Source organism: Fulmarus glacialis, unplaced genomic scaffold, assembly GCF_000690835.1.
Source record: "Fulmarus glacialis isolate BGI_N327 unplaced genomic scaffold, ASM69083v1 scaffold2224, whole genome shotgun sequence".
Taxonomy (NCBI): Eukaryota; Metazoa; Chordata; class Aves; order Procellariiformes; family Procellariidae; genus Fulmarus; species Fulmarus glacialis.
In genome coordinates, this window is record NW_009205881.1 from 71517 (window position 1) to 91587 (window position 20071).

Here is a 20071-nt window from a genome sequence, read left to right on the forward strand (position 1 = left end):
CATTCAAATGAAGGGAGTTCAAAAAACAGCTTCCATCTTCCCCTCGTGGGTTCACAGGAAAGCGGTAATTGTTCTGCATATACTTTTTTCAATTGTATATGGAAAAATCAAAATGAAACATTTGAGAAAAAAAAAACCCAACTGAATCTGGCATTAGAAAAAAGGACTCTCTACCATGCTTGGACACAGAAGAAATGAATGGTCTCTCTTTTTGTTGTTGACAAACCCAAAAATTGATCTGTTCAATTGACATCTGAACAATTCTGATCATTGTTCCTGTGCTTGCATCTCTCCTGACAGGTTAACAGGGAGGTGGTGCGTGCTTCTTGAGGCGCTAGCCCAGGTTTGTGTGTTTGGATCACACAGCTGGGACAGTCACATCCCTTAAACCTCCCCTGCGGTTTTCCTTAAAACTCCATTGCTAAAACGAACCATCCTAAGAACAGGCAGTTCTTGCCTGAAAGACAAGTTTAGTTGCAAGGTATCTACACACGGTTCACTTCAACACTTGCACACCCAAGGGATTTGCTTTGCTGCTGCTTCAGGGGACAGTCTCTTCCCACCATGTTTTGTTTTCTCCTTAGAATTAGAGCTACAGCTTCAAGGCAGTGCCAGGTGATGCCTCTACTGCTGATGTGTGTCCAAGGAACTTAACCAGGGGCCAACAGGATCCTGGATTCCACCCATCTAATGCACTCCTTACCAAAATGGGAGAAGAGGAGATGTAAGTGATGGAGAACTAGCACCCCTAGAATCCAGAAATTCAAAACAAAGCATGTTTATTAAGTGGTTTCCTTTTACTTATTTCTCCCATTTTTTAAAATAAATAAAACCTTCAGACACATACAAGTGAAACACATCATCCTTCAAAGTGCAGTTACATTTCCACCCCACTCCCAAGAATCACATAAAGCTTTGTCAAGTAACCAAAAAGACTCAAAAGGCAACCCTCAGTCCCTTCCCCTAGCAGTGAGAGTAAATGGGGCTGTAGCGCTGCCTCGCTGGCCAGGAGCCTGTCTCTCTTGGCTGTTCAAGGCTGGTTTCGGATACAGTTGCAAGAGGCAGGCTGCAGAAGGAAGTGGGAAGTTTAAGATGCATGGTATGAAACAAAAACAACCTGTTCAGAGACCAAAGAGTTCGTTACCAGAATAAGTTAGTTACTTTGGGAGCCCTGGAAGGAACTAGGCTGATTAGAGTCATGAGTGATGGATCAGAACCGCTGCTCAGTCACTGCTGTGATGCTGGCTGCTTGGCAGCAGAGTTTGGGATAAGGGATTACGTCATTTTGCCTGAAGTCATGGAATCCCCTTCCTCCTGGCCTTCACCTGGCCCAGGTGAAGTGCCAGCACCAGCTGCCTCCCAGGATTAGTTCCAGTCTGCCTGTTCTCCAAGCACACCAAGTAACAGAAGAAAGAGAAAGGGAGGATGAGGTCTGATGCTCAAATTCCATCTGTGCAATCCCTCTTTCCTGATGTCTTTAAAAGTATGTACCTGTTCTGACCAAGGGCACTGAGCAGAGGTATGGGCACGTACAAGTCAGTTAAGTCCTTTCAGGCTCACAGAAAACTGCTGTAAATAAGATTTTGTGCCACTTAAACTACCATGATTTTGACCTCATCGTTCTCATCAGCACGGTAGAAGAAGGGAATGCAGGGGTTTTCCAGCAGGGAGCCCAGCCTCTCCTGAGGGTTCTGGATTTCTCTGAGAAGCTGCATTATTTGCTTTGCTGTGGGGTCCTCTTGGCTTGGCTGAGTAGCTTTACTGTCAATAGGGGAGAAACCGGATTGATGAAGAACAGCAGCCTCTTGTTCTGCTTCATCCGATAAATTCACTTCTCGTAACCCTGTCAGGAACACAGACAAGGCAGGCAGGTAACTCTTCCCATCCATGCACAACAGTCAGACCTCGGGTTATTCCATTTTACATAACTTGTCCTGGCTGCAGCTTACCTTCTCCATCAGTAGCATTCAGTTCAATGCGCCTCTCCACTGGAAGTACACTTTCATTCTGGCTTGCTAACAGCTCCGGGTTTTGAGCAGCTGCTACATACTTGCTGTACCATTCATTTCTTTCCCTGACCAGACGCATCACTAAATCCTGCAGTTCCAGTAGTTTCATCTGCACCAAAGTAAAAGAAAGCCTATGAAACACGCACATCCCTGTGGCCGCAAACACTGCACTACAGTTTGCAGTCCTGCCTCTGTCACAAAGTTAGCAACTTCAAAGTTAAAGCTAGCTGAAGAACAACATGTGAAGGTTTGGACTGTGCAAGTGCTCCCCAGGCCTGCCCTGCTTCAAGTAGGACTACAGGAAAGATTCCTTGCCTTCATCTCTTCCTTATCCTGAGCCAATCTGCTGATGTACTCCTCTTTCTCCTGGTGTCGCTGTTTGAGGATAGCCCTTTGACTCTGGTATAATGCAATATACTCCCCTGGAATACAAGAGAAGCATGAGGAGTAAGTTTTAGCACGACTGGCATACAAGCCTTACAGTGAGCATAGAACTATGTGGCATGAGGATCCAGCAAATCCAACACTGGATTGGAGGTCTAGCCTAGTTAGGCAGTAGTAGGAGACCTGAACTGCTTGGTAGTTGCAGGGCTCCAGCTCCAAATGCTGTTGGGGACCTTCTATTCCCCAAATAAATCATGCACTGAGCAAGCTTTAGCTTGTGCTGGTGTTGCCCAAACATACCAATGGTGTCTGTTTCCCCAGACAGCTGTATGCAGCGATGTTCTAACTCTTCTAGCCGTTCCTTCAGATCAGCTTTCTCACGCATCAGGTCTGTGAAACGGGACTGAACACAAAAATTGGTATCAGTCATCTGAACTGCTTCATGTACAGAGAATACCTGTGTTAAAGACAACACCCTCCATTCACATTGGTCTGAGCCTAGGGAACAAATCTTGCTGCCTTTACAACTTGTCCCCAATTTGATGCTAAAAAGAAAGAGAGGGGGGAGAGAGAGCACTAGAGAAGGTGTAAAAAAGCATCTGCATTTTGGGAAACAGAAGGGCTGATGAAAAAAAGTGCCTTGTAACCTTCTCATTGCTGGGACAGCACAACTCTGGTCATACTCGGCTCCAAGGCTGCAGACCACCTGCTTCAGCCCAGCAGGATGAAGATACTCAGTCTGTTTTTCAGCTATTTCTTTAAAAAAAGACCACAGATGAGTGTTTGGCACTTACACTCACAGTCCTTGGGTGGGGTGGGAGGGGAGTTACTGCTGCAAGCTTTCCTGTGCTGAGACAAGCAGTGATAAGCTTTTTGGGAAGTAGCTCATTATTATGGAACATCTGCTACTTACTCCCCTACAGTTTGTGTGTGCTCTAAGAGCCTGACGGTGGATGAAAGTCTAGCTGAGCAGGGTAGCGGGGCTGAAAGAAGATGAGATCCTTTGCTTACCTGTAGTTTCTCCATGGCAGTTTTCAAAGCCTCATGAACCTCCACTGGAACAGTATCCATAGTGGAATCTGGAAAGGACATGTGTAATTTACAGTTCCTCCTTGGACATGATGCACTCACAAAACCTGTACATCCGTTTCATCCGGGCCAGTGCAGCTGGCCAAGGCATACCTCCATATTCACACTGTCCCCAAACTGCACCAAATTTTTACCTCCACCCAGCGTGACGTTATGTTGCTGCTCCTGCCTAAGAGCTGCTATTTGCTGCAGGAGGCTTCGGCACTGCTGTTTCTGAGCAGCCAGCTGCTGCCTCATATCTTCTCGCTCCTTCTCTACTTGGGACATGGCAGATGTCAAGAAAGCGACCTACGAAGAAGAATTCCAGAGTATGCACATTAGTGCTTCTCCTGTGTGAAGCACAATCAATTGTGCATCTCGGGACAAACAGAGTAACAGTTTACCCCACTTTATTTATGGATACGAAACCAAAGTACTAAATGACTGCCCTGGAACTAAACCAGGCAGCAACTACTGCATCTTTTCTCATTCCCAAGTAGTACAAATATACAGGTTAAATACTAGCTCTCATGATTATCTGTTTGATCGCAATATTTTCCAGTTATGACTGCACTTACAGAAAAATCTTGTAGGTATTCAACACCATTTCCAAATTGCCTTCCAAACTAAAGAGAACATCATCATCGTAATTAGAGAGCTACTCTGCCAGCTGAGTTGTCTTCATAATTAAAGCCACTGCCAGACTTCCAGCCTATCTTGCAAGGATGCTGCAGAAGTTGGTTTTTTTGCTGCTGTGCACAAGGAACTGTTACACTTCCCTCATTACTGCACTTCAGCTGATAGGGATCACAGCTGATAAACAGCCTACTCCCTGCACCCAGTGGAACCTCTCCGCAATTTAACCTGCCTCCTTTTCTAGATGTTTGTTTAGAACTAAAACCAAAGGCTTTTCTACCCATTAAGACTCACCATTTCTTCATGGCTTTCAAACTTCTCCGGGATCACAAATGAAGATTTTTGGATTTCTTCGGTCATCGCTTCACTTTCAACTCCGTCTCCTGTGAAAGCAGGAAGGTGAACAAAGAGGTAATACCCCAGAGAGCTCAGCTCTACCTCCTCCCTGAAGACCAGCTGCAGCTACTCACCATCTAGTCGGTGCAAAATCCTGCCATCCAGGTCTGCTGCTAACTGACTGATCTGGGCCTGCAGCTCTTTGTTTTCCTTAGCTACAGCTTCCAGACTTTCCTGCAAGAGAGAAGCAGAAGATCACTGAAACCTGTGCAAGCCGGACTGCAGACAGTCACTACATCTTCAGGCAGTAGCATCACACACACACACAAAAAAAAGCAGTGCTTCTGCTCCAGACAAGTATCATTCACCTGTACTGCACAGGATGTAATCATAGAACAGCCCAGGCTGGAAGGGACTGCGAAAGATCATGTGGTCCAATCTTTCGCTTAATTAATACTTAATGTAGTTAAGCACTTCTCCTCCTGTCTTTCCACTTGCCCCTTTTTACTGTTACCTTGGTCTGCTGCAGCTCTTTCAGGTGCATTTCCACTGTCACCTTCCCCTGAACCTCCTCGTGCTGTAGCCGATCCATGAGCTGTGTCTGAAGCAGGTACTGTTTGTGCAGTTCCTCCTTCTCGGCAGACAGCTGCTGGTACGCCACGGTGTACTGTTGTAAGTGGCTGTAGTACTGGTCCCGCTGCTCCTGCAGCCCCCGAGCCTCCTGTGTTTTCAGTTCCAGCTAACGTAACAAGATCGAACCATCACATCAAACCATTTCTGCCAGAAAAGCTGATCCAAACTGTCAACAATGCCCCAAAGCCACCAACTAGGCAGGCAGCCACCATCTGCCCCCACATGCTGGTCGCCCACATCAGACAGCAGACGATGGGGGAAGGCTCCCAGCTTGATCATTACAATACCAATTTCCATTCTTCCATCAAAGTTTGGAAAGTTGCCAGCAGTTTGCATAAACCGCTACGTACCTGCCCTGCCATCCCACCGGCTGTTGCTTACCGTCTCTTTGAGCTCCCCCAGGTTCTCCTGCAGCTGCCCAAGCTTCTTGGCCAGCTCCTTCTTTACATGTTGCTCTGACTGTAGGGCACTTGTAACCTCCATGTTTTCATTTGTCTGCAAGACAAATACCACTGTGTAAGGAAATTGCCCCAACCACCATAAACATACACTCTCAATAAACCATGTCCATTCCCCATACAACAGGGAGCCATCCCTTGTGTTATTCTGGGGTGTAACTAAGGGCCATTGACCTTTCATGGCAGTAAATAACTTACAGAAAGGTTCAGAAGATGGGAGAAGAGCAAGGAAAGAGGCAGGGGAATCGGTGCTGGGACAGTGCCAAGAAGAGGTCTGGCACATCACACAGCCTGTCAGCTCCAAAGCAGATGGGTGGTATGAATATCCCAAACAGAGCCACAGACATTGAAAAACAAGGAGTTCAGAAAGGACTAAAGAAAAATCAGCAGCTAGACCATGTGTCAGTTTGCCAGGGCCCCAAAGGGGAAGCTGTTACATTGGAAGAAGCAAGCAAGAGTAAGGATTCAGCTCCAGGACAGATAAGAATGACAGCAGCAGGAGAGAAGACTGCGGAGAACTTCTTCCTCATTGGCAAATACAGGGAACAGGGAAAGAAACAGCCTGACTGCCAGGGGATGAGAGGGAAAAGGAAACTGCTCTGGGCAAAGAGATTGGTTCATCTACCAGACACCTGAGGGAGTAACGAATTCCAGGGAAACTCCTGGCAAGGCAATATGTATTACAGAAGCCTCAGAGGACAAGAGACAGATAATACTTTTGCCAGTTTTTTACATCTGTGCTACAAAAGGATTGTACCTGTGAGGGAAGCAGTGGGAAAAGATGCACGGAAGAGACATACCAGTCTGACAAACCCATTCTGCAGCTCAGCCAGCTGCTCCTTCAGCTCTCGATTTTGGCTCAGTGCCCTACTGATTGTGGCCTTGTCACTCTGCATGTCCTCCAGGATCTGCTGTCTGTCCACAGACTCCTCATTGTAGCGCTGCACAGCCTTCTCGAGCTCCAGCAGCCGCTCCTCCTGCTCCCGGTTGAGGTGGCTCAGCTGCTCATTGTCCCGGACCTGGGCCTGGTACTGCCCATGCAGTTCCTCCTTCTCTTGCTGCAGCCGCTGGATCTCTTCCTGCAGACTCAGCTCTGCTGCTGTGGGCCCTGCTGGTGAGGAAGGCTCAATATCCATGGGCTTAACTGCTGAGGAAATGGAATCAAAAGCAGCTCAAAGGGTTAAATCGTTGTGTGATACACATCACTATTACATACACAAAGCATACCCCAGCCTATAGGGCTCTATGACCCAGAAGGTATCACCAGTATCCAATCCTCACTGCAGGGCACTGAGAGGAATGCAGGAGCAAAACGACCCAAAAACCAAGCACAGCATCCTGCCATGTGCTGCTAACTCCCTCACAGCCCTAGCAAGAGCATCCTGCCTCCCCAAACTCCTGGGCCAGAGAGGCTGACAGTACAGTCAGGCAGATACCAAAGACATAAACAGTCTGCCGGTCAATTATTTGAAGTAGTTCACTTGCTGTTTGCTAGGATAAAAGGTTTCTTTGGGTCACCAGGCTTTCAGCTGCCTTCACGGCTTCAGAGCATCAGACCTACTTGCACTTCGTGTGCAGACGTTCCTGCACAGTGGGGACAGAGTTAACCAGCTGGTACTCTGCAGCATGAAGCCCCACTTCGGAAGCCCTACCTGATTTGCTCAACAGTTCTGTAACATTGGCTTCCAGCTCCCGAATTTGGGCCATATGCTTCTCCTTCTCCTCTGCCATTGTGTGGACCTGCAAGGCCACACAAGTGAAAGTTAAAACAATGTTCATGGTGCATTTACTCCTGCCTGTTTTGTCAAAAGCAGCTGTGATACTGCCCCTGATGTTACCTGCTCAGAGAGCTGCTGTACCCGCTGCTGCCAAATGCTCCGCTCCTCCTTCAGTTTCTCTACATACTGATCTCTTTCTACTTGGAGCTGGTGAAGTGACTCTGAGAGCTGCTCAAGACAAAATAAAATACAAAGAAAATTGTATTGGCTAAATAAATTTAGCAGTGACTGCTTAAGGGATAAAGCTTGAAGAAACCAGTGTTAATGCAATGTTCAGGCTGCATTCTTCTGCCACACAAGTTTCTTTACAGACATCAAGACTTGGATTATATTTCATACAACCTCTTACCTGAGCAACCTGGGTTTCCAGGCTCGCCTTCTCCTCCATTGCCATCTGCAACTGCTGGTTTGCATCTAGACTCCCTGCCTGATTTGAGAACTGCCAATAAAAATCAGAAAGTTATAGCAAAATGTTAATACTCAATTTCTGCATAGCCTTTCCCCTGATAGTAACCTGCCACATCATCCATGTTGTAACCTTCTACAGTTCTTTAAAGTGCTCCAATTCATAGTGATGTTCAAAGAAAAAAAAAAAGGGGGATTAAAATCAAAAAGCTTAGATTTTAGCCCTGTAAAACAGGCTGAACTGGGCAGCTCCTCCCTACCAATTTTATATTTACTTTTTTTTTAATTAAGAAGATGCGCTTTAATCAAATTATTTGACTCAGAAACTTTGTGCATTTTCAGAGTCTGTATTATACAGCCAGATCAGATGGTATAAAAGCTTGAGACCTTAAAGGTTGTCAAACATGTCAGGAATTTAAAGCCAATGTCTGGAACATGGCAGTGAACTAAGTAGCAAAGCTAGTTCAGTTGAGACACTACTTTTCTGAGAAGCGTAGCAGTTGGCTTTATTTCAAGGGTAACTTAAGCCACTGTCTGGGGCTCACAGGCTCCCCTTAACACCAAGCTTGCTCTCTGAACTGCTAACAGCTGGCTTCATGCGTTCCCTTTCTAACTGGCTGCTTCTCTTAACTTTCCCCAGCTGACCTTCAAGTTGCCATTGTCCAATTCACCACCTTCTGCTTGGGTGGGTACAAACACCACCCCTGCTCAACTAGTTTCTCAATGAGACTGCACAACAACTGAGTAACCAAAATGCTGAACAGATACAAGCAGGAAAAGTCACCGTATTTTCACACTTGGTATGTTCAGTCACCCTCTCATATTGTGTAATATTCTTTTGGCTGACCAATGTCACAATGTCTTTCAATCTACTGCTCCAAGACTTTCTGTTCCTCAGAGGCCTCACTGAAAGCCTTTTACTAAGAGCATGTCTTGATGGGATTTTGCGCCTTCCTTTAAAAACAAGAGTTAAGTCTTGCCCCCACTGTTGGAAGCAGTCTTACAATGATCAGTGTGATCTACCCTCACATCCCAGAAGTATTATGGTCACCTGTTGAATCATCAGTTCAGCCATTTCCAGTTTCTTATGCAAATCCTCCATATCCAACTTCATAGCCGAGTTCTTGGAAACCAGGGAGTGAACCTTCTCTGACAGCTCCGAATTCTGCTGCTTTATTTCCTCACTACTTTTGCTGAAACAAACAAAAAAAATTTAAAGTGGCATCACTGTATGTACTACAGGTACAGGTTTGCTGATGTCCATGTCATAAATTTACAATCTAGTTCTTCATAGCAGCTAGAATCACAGAAACATCACATCTAGTGACTTTTTTTTTTGAATATTAATATTCAGCCTCCCAAGTCACCACCTGTGCCCCTTGTTATGTTTTGTGGCTCTACTGAGAAGAATAGTGTTACTCTGCAGTAACAAGCAGAATGGACTTACCTTCGTTTGTACAGTTCCAGTTTCAGGTTGTCTCGCTCCTTCACCAACTCTTTATTATGCTGGAGAAAAAGGAAATTCTTGATTCATTTACAGACTTTAGCCAAACAAGTAAGATGTTCAAAAAATACTTCAGCTAAAGTGGAGAAGGTCATAACTTTGGAAAAATCCTCAGGACAGGTTTGCTTTGAACCTCCTGAATTTGCCAGGAGTAAGTCTGCTCAGTCTTTTCAAATGTGATGCTACTAACTGAACATGAGGTTATTTTTGCAAACTTCTGGATTAATATCAATACTAAAGTGTCTGTTTGATGGAGACCCTCCTGGGACAAGGTCTCAGCGAGGCTTCTGTTGTGTGGAGCTGGCAAGACTAATGAAGCAAGATGTCAGATCTGAAGACAGCAACTGGATCATATGATTAGTGGTCACAGAAACCTGAGTGAAGTTTGCGTTGATCATGGAGAATACAGGGCTTTACAAGGTTAATTAACAATTAACAAGGTTAATTTCTGCCTCTTCTCTAAGCAGGGACTACAGACTTTGCAGTAGTGTAGTGACAAGCAAATAGCCAAAGGCAGAGCTGCTGGTTAAGCATAAACAGAGGTGACTCTTACCTTCTCTGACTGTTTTTGCTGCATAGAGATGGAGGACAAAGTACGTTCTAGCTCTGATACCCTCTGGCGAGATGAATGTAAACGAGCAGCAAGGTTTTCAGCTTCTCCTGAACAAGTCAGAGCAGAGTCAGTTGAGGCTAGACCACAAAGAGCTTTTTGGAACTGGCTGAACAGCACTTTCTACTTTATCAACAAGCTTTTAAGGCAGCACAGAGCTTTGTAAATCAGTAGACCTGGTTCCACTCCTGGCTGTACAGGTGAATCACTAGCAACTCTGGGCAGTAAAGCCCTCTGTAACTACCTTCCTCACTTTTAGAGGGAGGTGATGAAATTTCCTTTGCGGAACAATAGACAGTATGTTGTTTGGGGTTTTTTTTCCTAATAGAATAAATTGCTCAAATTTAGTTCAGAATGAAAGGCTCGGGTAAAACCTACATTAATATGACAGCTGTGTGGGAGGGAGGGCGGAGAAAAGGGAACAAAGTTTTAAAAGAATCAGAAGAAAGTCAGAAAGGAACAGTCTGGGGTAGTCACCAGGCCCAAACAGGGCTGACAGGGCTTTAGTGATGCACAAAAGAACCTCAACTGCCGTGGGATCAACAGGCTCCCATTTGGGGGCAGCCATGATGACAGAAGCGGTGACGGTGCCAAGTATTGCTCATTAAGGAGTCAGTGAGTGTTGTGAGCTGGCTGCCAGCAACTATCATGCCTGTGACTTGAAATCCACAGTTTAACCAACAGCTTGAGCTGGAGTGCTCACAGTCAATTACCTGATTTCTGCCGTGCAGCTTGCTGAGTATGTCCAAGGGCTGTCTGCAACTCAGACTTCTCAGAAACTAGAATTCCAATAGTCTGGATATGAACCTTTGGAAAAGGAAAGCTCAGTGCAAAACTTCTTTGCTTGTAACTACAACGTCACTGTTGCCACAAAAGGATAACTCAGTAAAGGTAAAGAGCTCTTGCAGTTAAATACAGTCTGGCTGACTGACTCCCAGTTTTCCTGAAGGAATGGACTCATGGCTTCCAGGATAAAGACTATGAGTGGTCAGTAATCCAGAAAACAGCAGAAGCCAGGTGATATTACTGTAATGGAGGCTCTGCCTTACCTGTAGCTGTTCCCTCAGTGCTGCTTGCTCTTTAGAAAATTTCTGTTCAAACTCCTTCTTTTCCTGTATAAACAAACGATGCCTATTCAGCACAAAAATGTAAACAGTTAACCCTTGTTGTTTTATGTCAAACTAAAAAAGCAGTGATTCATTGGTAGTACTTCCATCATCTAAATGATACTAGTATTTTTAAAGACATACTTCAGCCTTCCATTATTTGAACTACTTCATTATTTATCCATCCTAGAATGGCAATGACAGCATAGAGCAATCACTGCTAGCATAAATGTGGCAGTGTTTGGAATGCAAACTACTGGCAAGGACTTAAACTGTAATTTCCTGCCTCCACTGCAGTCCTCCAATACTTGAGCATTTAAATATTCGCTTTTGTCAAAATAAGAACGCTACCTGCCAGGCCTAACTCATGAAATCAAAATATTCAACTTTATGCTACAAATGAAACTGAATCTAACATAAGACAAGATCACATACACCTGCGCCACAGTCCACTATGCTTTCTAGTCCTCAGAGAAACAGACGCTTATTTCTATATCTATCCAAAAATATGACACGCTTTACCTTCTCCAGCTGATTTACTGCTTCTTGGTTCTGCTGTTTCTACGGAAGAAAATTGATGTGCCAGTATTAAGAAAAAATATTCTCATACTGCTGAAACACATTTTCACTTTAATGAAGTAGGATACATGCCCAATTAATGCAAACAGAATTTCCATTATCCTTTCTGTAGAAGACTAGGAAGTTCATCTTAGCTATTAAAAATAACAGATTTGGGGCTCCCTTCACTAACATACTTTATATGCCAGATATGTTTTTCATTGCTCAGTACATTACCACAGTTTTTCTCAAACACCACTACTGAAACCCCTGTATGTTTATATCTGAGCATCCACCAACTTCAGTTAAACTTGCATCCCACATCTATGAAATTAATCGTAATCTTGGAGTATTAGGATAATCACCAAAAAGGCTTTTAAAAAAACCACCAACCCCCCCCCCAACCAAACAAAAACCATAGTCTTCTCCTTTAACTTAGACCTTTATCCCACTTAACAACTGGCCTTTAAGTCATGCAGAGCCGCACTTATGTTGGCAGGCTTCTGCAAAAGGTGGCATGAGAAAGAGCTGAAGCCAAATGCAAAGAAAAGCAATAATTCTGTCCTAGCCAATTTCAATCTTATGGGTGAAGTGTCCCTTCCAACTTGAGATATTCTATGACTCTAAGTATTTGGAGAATTGTTGACTGTACATAATGCATCTTTAGATACGGGGTGAAGGAGACAGGCTGCCACGCAAACTGTGCTGCTGCGTTTGCCATTTGCTGTTGTTGTTCCCCGGCAGTTTTCTCACAGATACCTCGTAAGTAACTACAAAATTAGTACTTTTCCTCCTTCCCAAAGACTGGACATTGGCCAAGCTGTTTCTTTACTACTGCTACTTCGATGCATTTGGAAACGTGACTACAGATGGAAGAGTGATGAGTTAGAGGTTTTGATTCTAGCAATGCCAGTGCACAACGTAACCAGGAAAAGCAAAGGCAAGACCACAAATGCAGCAAAGGCCCTCCACAACGCCAGGCAAACAGAAAAGCAGGCAAACAAGGAGAATCCTGGGTGGGCAGTGCGCTATATCAGGTACCTCTGCAGCCCAGCTAAAAGACAAAAAGAAACAGAATGGAACAAAAAAAAACCCAAACCCAAAAGTAAAACAACCAAAGGGGTCATGGGGTACACTGGGAAATGCTGAACTTTGGGAAAAGTGTAGTTTGAGAGATGAACAAAATGGGGAAAAGTATTTCACACAAGAAAGGCTCTTTCAGACTGAAACAAGTCCACTTAGCTGCATTTCTTGCAGTGTTAAAGCTGAAGGCTGAAAAGCAGCAGCAGGTCCACAGGACAAAGCAGTTCATTCATCGTGCCAAGAGAAGCTGAGGATATGATCAGAAACCAGCCCCAGGCTCTCTCTCAGACCTATTTCTCCCACTCTGCTGATATATTTAGAACAGCATCACCACCTGCAGAAACAGGTTTTCACACTGCTGCCAGTACCAGAATTCTCTATTTCAGGGATTCAGACCAGGACCAGAAATAGCTGTTTTATCAGGATGCTTATCATCCAAGGAAAGCATGATGAGATCAACAGCGCACTTAAATGGAAACAACAAAACTCTGTTTCTTGTTCCTCAGATGTGCCAATACGTTCACAAATGGCCTTAGACTTTGATCCTCTTAACAGGTTTTCCATACAGCCCATTTTGTTCCTTACAAATTGCTGTGTAAGCAGCCTTCCTTGTGGCACTGTGAGAGAACCCATAACCTTGCAGACACCCAGAGAGCATGGAGGAGCAGCAAAGACAATGTCAAATTGGTCGGTTGGATTGTTTCTTACCAATTCCTCTATCTTTGTAACGAGCTGTTTGTTAGTTAGATTGCTGGAATCCAGGGCTACTGCCAGCTCCTGGTAACGTGTCTGATGGGCACATGCAGACAGGAGAAAAAGGAAGGAGCAGAAGAGGAGGAAGGGAGGAAAAAAGCAATAATTAAAAAGGACAGAAAAATAAATCATTTCACAGTTTGATATAATCAGATTCTCCAAACAAAACAAAATCTACGGTTTGAACAAAAGCAGCTGGGATGTCTATATATTTTATCCATTTCTGCCAAGGCTTCATTTTGACATAAAAGTGAATCAGAAATAAGAACTGCAATTGCATGGAAGCCAGATTATCCTCAGTCCCCAAACTGGAAACACGTCCAATACCTGCCTCCTACAGTTGACCACAGCTATCCGATTACAGCACAAGACCACACCAGACAGTGATGTATGTGAACTGTGCATTCAATTAGGTCCTTTAACACTGCTGTAAGCACAGAGTCCCAATAAGTATTTAACAGTAGTAAGTAAGAAAGAAGAAAAAAAAATTATAGACTAAGAACAACTTACTTCCATTTCCTTAATATTTGTGGAAGAAACAGCACTTTCCCCGTTCACATACGACGTAGACTAGAAGCAAACCAGTTAAGTAAGTCAGTTTTATTCCCCAAGGCACCAAATCACTATTAAGTAAGAACTGACTATTATAATACTACTTCTTATAGCACCTTTCACTTCAAAGTACCACAGACAGGTACAGAAAACATACTTTTCTGGCTAAGGATAGATGCAGACTCCCCCTGTGACAAACTGATGTGAATTATGCAGATTGACTTCAGATTCTTTTCCACTAAATCAAGAATACATCTTTCCATGAATACATGCTGTTCATTCATCCCACTCTGCTTTTCTTCCTACTGGTGAAATTTTACATTCCTAAACCAGGAGTTTTTGCTTCTCAACGTTTAAATATCGTATTGTTTAGTAGGATGACTGCAGACACCTCTGAGATTGAGCTGACTGCTTAAAACTCCACGCCAAACATCAAGAGAATTAATAGGACAAATGGATCAAAACGAGGCCATACCTGAGAAACCAGGCCATTGAGCTGTTCAGACAACTGGCGGAGACTTTCTGTTGATGAAAAAGACCTGGGAACAACGAAAGACCTTGCGATGAAAATTTCTGCCAGAGAACTGCCCCAATCAGAACAGCACTGGGGAGGAACAAAACCTTAATTTGTTGGACACTTTGGGATCCTGTTGCAAACCTGTTTGATAAACAAACACAGACACTCACCTGTTCTCATCCAAAGCATTTTTATGATCCTCAGCTTCATGAATCTGTGGATTGAAACACAAGAATTTACAAGTGTGTAAAAGAAGATGGGAGTCACATTTGTGAATGTGTCACTAAGACTTGATTACATCTGGGCTCAGGTTCCACAGTACCTGTAATTACTGCTTCCCCAAGAAAGATGAACTTAAAACCACCAACTCAGTCCTGGCTTACAAGTAATTTCTGAGTGATGTGAGCCCGGGTTTCTTGGAATGCAGAAACTTAAGTGCTGTTACTATTTATCAGTATAATCAATGCTTTGCTTTGCTGGGAAGAACTTCAACTGAATCTTTAAGTAGTGAAAGGAAATGCAGATTGATCAGACTGGAGACTTTCTGTCTTATTAAGGGCACGTTCTGCTAATGAAATAGGAGAGAAGGGGAAGGAAAATAGCGACTTTGGGAGACACAGGGGCATGTGCATGCTAGTACTCTCTCTGCTCTCACAGGCAGATGATGACTAGATGGAGAGTGGAGAATGTAGTATTTTTAACAGGAGAAAATCTGAACTAGTCAGGTCGTATTTATGAAGATCGTCTTTCTCAGAAAAAATGTGGTATCTCTAACCAATATTCAATGGTTCAATGGCAATATTCATGATGATTCACAAACCTGTGTCAGCTGCATGCTCCCAGGAGCAGGCAGAACAGAACCACAACTAGGTAGACTGTTGCTGTTAGATAGCACAGGGACATCGGTAGCAAGCTGTTCAGCATTACGAGTGGCAACATCACTGTCAAAGTATGCCTGTCACAAAACATATCACAGGAATTACAGCCTTCATGCAAAATGAATGAAAACACACATGAACACATCACGTTGTGATCTGCCCTTGAAAACTAGACAGATGTGAACAATCAATCTTTTAGAAACATGTGGAAGGGAATCTGTGTTCTCCCCAGCGCAAACAGGTGACTGCATCAACCCACGAACACTGTCCCAGACCTGCGCCCTCTCAGAGCCAGTCTGAAGAACCGGTGCCCCACAATCAAACTCGCTTCTTTATCATAGGGCAATAATGTCACCCAACTCTAAGTTCACACACTATATTTACTGCAAAGGATTCACCAAAAAGCAAGCGAGGGCAAAGCCAGATGGCAGTCACTCTGCTTTGAAAAGCACTACCTTCAAGATGTGTCTGGGGAAAACACGGATCACTGTATGCAAATTAAGATGGAAAAGAACAGGTTAGTGACTACATGAAAACTGCATTAGTCAAACTCAAATGCTCCGTCTAAAACTCAGTGAAGTTTGTGGCACGCCAGGAACCACAAGTTTAGAAGCAAGACATTTATGAACAGGCCAAACTCAGCGTGGCTGGGAGCAGCTGCCTGTGGCCCTGCTGGAGCTATGAATCCCATGACTAGAAGAATCTAAATAGAAAAGAGAAGGGCCAAAAACCTATTTCTGGACAGCAACGCAAATTCTTATCCAGCCTTCGTGGAAGGATGAATAGCACCTGGTGACACCTCTACCAAGCCACAGTGAACTGGACAATTTCATCTATCTTGTACAGCAGCAGAGAGCCACAAAGGCCCAGAGCAGCGTTCTAGTGTTTTATGGCAATTTGTTTTATTTCATTATCCAGCTCCGGTAAGTCATCATTTAACAACACTACGAAGAAAATGAGATAATCTTTCAGCATTCAACCCCACCAATATATTGCAGCTCTCTGCTATTCTATCTGAAAGAGCTCCCTCGTACTTCAGTCACTTCCTTCTTGGCACTTCACAGGAAACAAGAAATCTCTCTCTTGGCATTCCCCATTTACCTGCTCAGCACTTCATCCATGAATCAAGCAGCAAGAATACAGTAACAGTGAAGACAGATTTAATGAAAGCAATAAGCTGGAAGACTGCAGAGGGAAACAAATAGAATTTTCTCCATTTCTTTTTAGCAGGACAGATACTTGTGCTCTCAAGGAGCAATGTATGTTAGGTGCTTATAGGAAGGTCAGGAATTCCCTTACTTCCTCCAGCTACAGGTTACTTCACCTTTATTGGTTCAGACACTCATCAATATAGAACATCAGATGGACAGAAGGAATATCTTTCCCAGTACATCTCAAAAATATGTCCTTAATTTTTTTTGATCAGGACATTCTTTCTACTTAATGCTTCAAGATGCAAAAAACAATAATGTGCCTTAACCACAAGAACTCCTTCCTTCTTCCTCCACTATAGGCAGTTTTGAAATAAATTTAAAAAAAAAAAAAACCAAACAACTGTCTGAACAGCTGAATTTGTTGGAAACAGAAAGAGTTAGGAGCAAAACGCTTATCTGGAAATTATGCATTGTGAGGTTCTAATAATGTAGAATAAAAAGTTAGTAATTCTGCTCAGCTTAGCATATAGTAGGATCCATTTGCTTTCACACAAAGGCTCCTATTTTGTGGGGTTTTCTGTGTTTCACAGCCAAGAAAGCTGAAGTGGGTGAGATGGGAGGGGGCTGCCTCACATTAAGACACCAAAGGCAGCAGTAGCTCAGATGCTAACCATCAGCTTTTCTGCCCTATTAGCATCAAGTGAGTTTCTGAACAGCATTTTCCTGACTCAGGATTTTTACAAGACAGCAACTGGAAAGAGAAATCTTTCTTTCATTACATATTGCAATTAAAGATTAGTTTTCAAATTATTCCTAAAACCTCAGACACAATAATCCACAAATTCTGTAACAGCCAATCAGATCAAAATGTATCTCTCCATGCTAAGGAAGCAGAGGGAAAAAAAATTCGGAAAACAAGAATGAATAGAAGTAGTAAATTCTCCATTTTCAAAACAGGACTAAAACTGTAGACACAGGTAGGTCTTCACTGCAAGACCAAATGCCATCGCAGCAACAGCACTGGACCACCCATCTTCATCTCACCCTCCAATGTGAAACAAGTCTCTTTCTCTGAGATCTAACTTACACCGAGCTTACGAGTATTAAGTGAAAACAGTCCCCATGACAAGAATGAAACTTCAATCAAAACATGCTTTCTGATGCTAGACAGGCACATCCAGCCCCCACAAAGCTTGCAGTAAATAAATCTTCATGTCATTCAAGTTCTACTGATACGCAACCTACACATGCAAGGTCCAGCTGGAGGAACTTTCTGCTGTTCGCTCTGTGTGTTGGACAGAACAGCTGCTGTATTATCACCCACAAAAAGGAGAAAAGGCATACAAAGGCAATTCAGAGTGAATTCCATTCCATCTTGCAGGTTTCACTGCATCTCTCTGGTACCCCTGGTGATTACTACAGTTACATTTATTGCTGGAGACACGTGGATATGCAGTAAATATAATAATGAGTTACTTTATGACAACTAGATTGAAACAATGGTAGGGAAGTAAGCTACCAAAATGATGCAAGTGAAAATGAAAAGCAGAGCTTTGGTACAACAAAATTGGAAGAAAATTCTCGGCTACAAAATTTGACTTCCCTGAGTTTCTATCACCATTTGAGCCTTATTTAAATAAACTGACTGTCTGAAATACATTTTTTAAAAAGACCGTTCGTTTACGTTTGCTCCTGAACACATTTCTATCGCTTATTGGTGTACCTCCTGCCCTTTCCTCTTCAGAAGCTTGGGAATATGAAGACGCTAAAGCCTGTAAATGCTTGACTTGAGGTATCTGACTTCCTGCCTAAACATATTTAAACCTCTGGTACTTGCCAGACTGTACATCACCTGTGCAAGTTCCATCGCCTGTCATAAAATGGGTTGGCTGGAATAACTAGACAGGGCAGCTGCTTGCCTGGAGATGAGCAGAAACATGCCCTTCAGAAACGAGGCTCTAGGAAATAAAGCAATGACGTGCAGAACAGGAGAAATACAGACTAAGAAAACACTACCTCTTCCTAGTGCAGTTCTCCTCAGCGCTTCAGTTAATTTATTGCCTCACCCCAAATTCCTGGTTTTCCTCAAAGCTCAGCTGTCTCAAGGAAGAGTATTTGACAAGGTTCACTTTTTCACATGTTAAGTTTGACACAAACCAGAAGGAAACAAGCACTTACGAGCAATGGAAACGCATGGTAACAAATAGCTCCATGTTAATAAAACCAGCAACAAAACTCAAGCAACTGACAGTGGACATGTCAGGACAAGGCTCCATCCGAAAAATCGAGGTCAGTGTAAACAGAACCCAAAGCATGCAGTAGGGAGAGCGAGTCGCTGCGAGGGACACGAGCACTGCCTCACCTTCCTCTTGTCCAATGAGGGTATGGCTACCCCATTGGAGCGGTTAAGGTCTGACACCAGCACCTTCAGAATGTTCTGAATCTAAAGGAGGCGAAAGAAAAGGGGAAAGAGAAACGGCTCAGAAAAGGACAGAGAGAAAACATCAATCAAAGGTAGCCAAAGAAACCGGCATCCTCCAGCTCATTAGGCGCACGCACTTCAAAACAGCAGCTCTGGACACACCCAGGGTTGCGCGACAGCGCTGTATGATCAGACACCACTTCGGCACACACCCCGACTCTAGCGTGCACCTCCAAGTAAAGGTAGTTGCTAACTATTGTAGCACGCTTCGTACACTGGCAATACAGGCATCTACACCGCTCAGGTACTACACCGGCATAATCCTTTCCTGGCTCTACTCATGTTGTTCAGGAAACGGAAGAACAAGGAGGTGCCAAATGATTTGGGAGAAAGAATGAGACGCTCACGTTCTCTGGAGGCTGCCGGTCCTCGTTGGTGGGAGTCTCGGGTCTACTGTCTTCTTTAGTTTTTCGTTTTTTCTTGGTTCCTGCAGTTGCTCCAGGGCTATTCTTCTGCTGATATTCCTTCAGCTGTGAAAAAAGAAGAATAATCTGAAGTCCAAACAGAATATGCCTTCTATGAGTATAGTGTCAAAAAAATCCCAAACTCCACTGGGTTAAAAGACAGATCAAGTGTAAGGACAAAAGAAATGTCCTTCGAAGCGTTTGTCCCTCCGGGGTGGGGGTGGGGGTATCAAAACAGGTCCAGAGAAGCCTGAAGTAAGAACTAGTGTGATGGGTTTATGACAAGAGGCTCAGAATTGTAAACGTTCAGCTCTTGTATACAGCTAAAGATGTTCTTGGGAAACAGCTGATGCTCCATACTGCAACTAAAAGGAGATTAAAAGAAACAATTCTGGGGTTTTTTAGGGTTATAACTAAGAGCAATAAGAATAAATTAATAAAGGGCAATTAATCCTGAATGCAAAGTGAAAACACAGTGCCTGATAGTAAGATCTTCCACTCTGTGAAAGCTTTTAAGAAGGAAAATGACAATCCCCACAGATAACACACTAATACAGATACTGTAATAACTGTGAACTAAGGGGACAAGCAATCTACAACTGATTTTTAAATCCTATCCATTTTGCCCACGAAAAGCTAGTCTGATAAGCTGTAACTTGAATCCTGCTAGGTCTTCCGGCATTTTTGTGTATGTTATCGAACACCTAAGCCCCAAGTGAGTCCCAGGCCGTTGTGTAAATCACCCGCTTCCACCAGCCCCCCG

The 20071-nt window shown here is 43.7% G+C and overlaps 1 protein-coding gene across 1 annotated transcript; it reads right to left on the reverse strand.

Annotated features, from left to right (window-relative positions):
- Positions 1-1372: 1372 nt before the first annotated feature.
- On the reverse strand, positions 1373-19374 carry GOLGA2 (golgin A2; the record flags this gene model as incomplete). The annotated part of the gene is made up of 27 exons (XM_009575542.1): positions 1373-1843; positions 1950-2118; positions 2325-2431; positions 2694-2796; positions 3405-3472; positions 3617-3770; positions 4392-4480; positions 4568-4667; positions 4948-5172; positions 5448-5561; positions 6325-6671; positions 7177-7264; positions 7363-7470; positions 7652-7741; positions 8759-8900; positions 9155-9213; positions 9765-9871; positions 10535-10628; positions 10871-10933; positions 11450-11488; positions 13277-13357; positions 13832-13891; positions 14349-14412; positions 14561-14604; positions 15211-15345; positions 18785-18865; positions 19252-19374. Coding segments are annotated over 27 exons (3105 nt in total), but the record flags the coding sequence as incomplete, so codon positions are not given.
- Between the last annotated feature and the right edge of the window lie 697 nt (positions 19375-20071).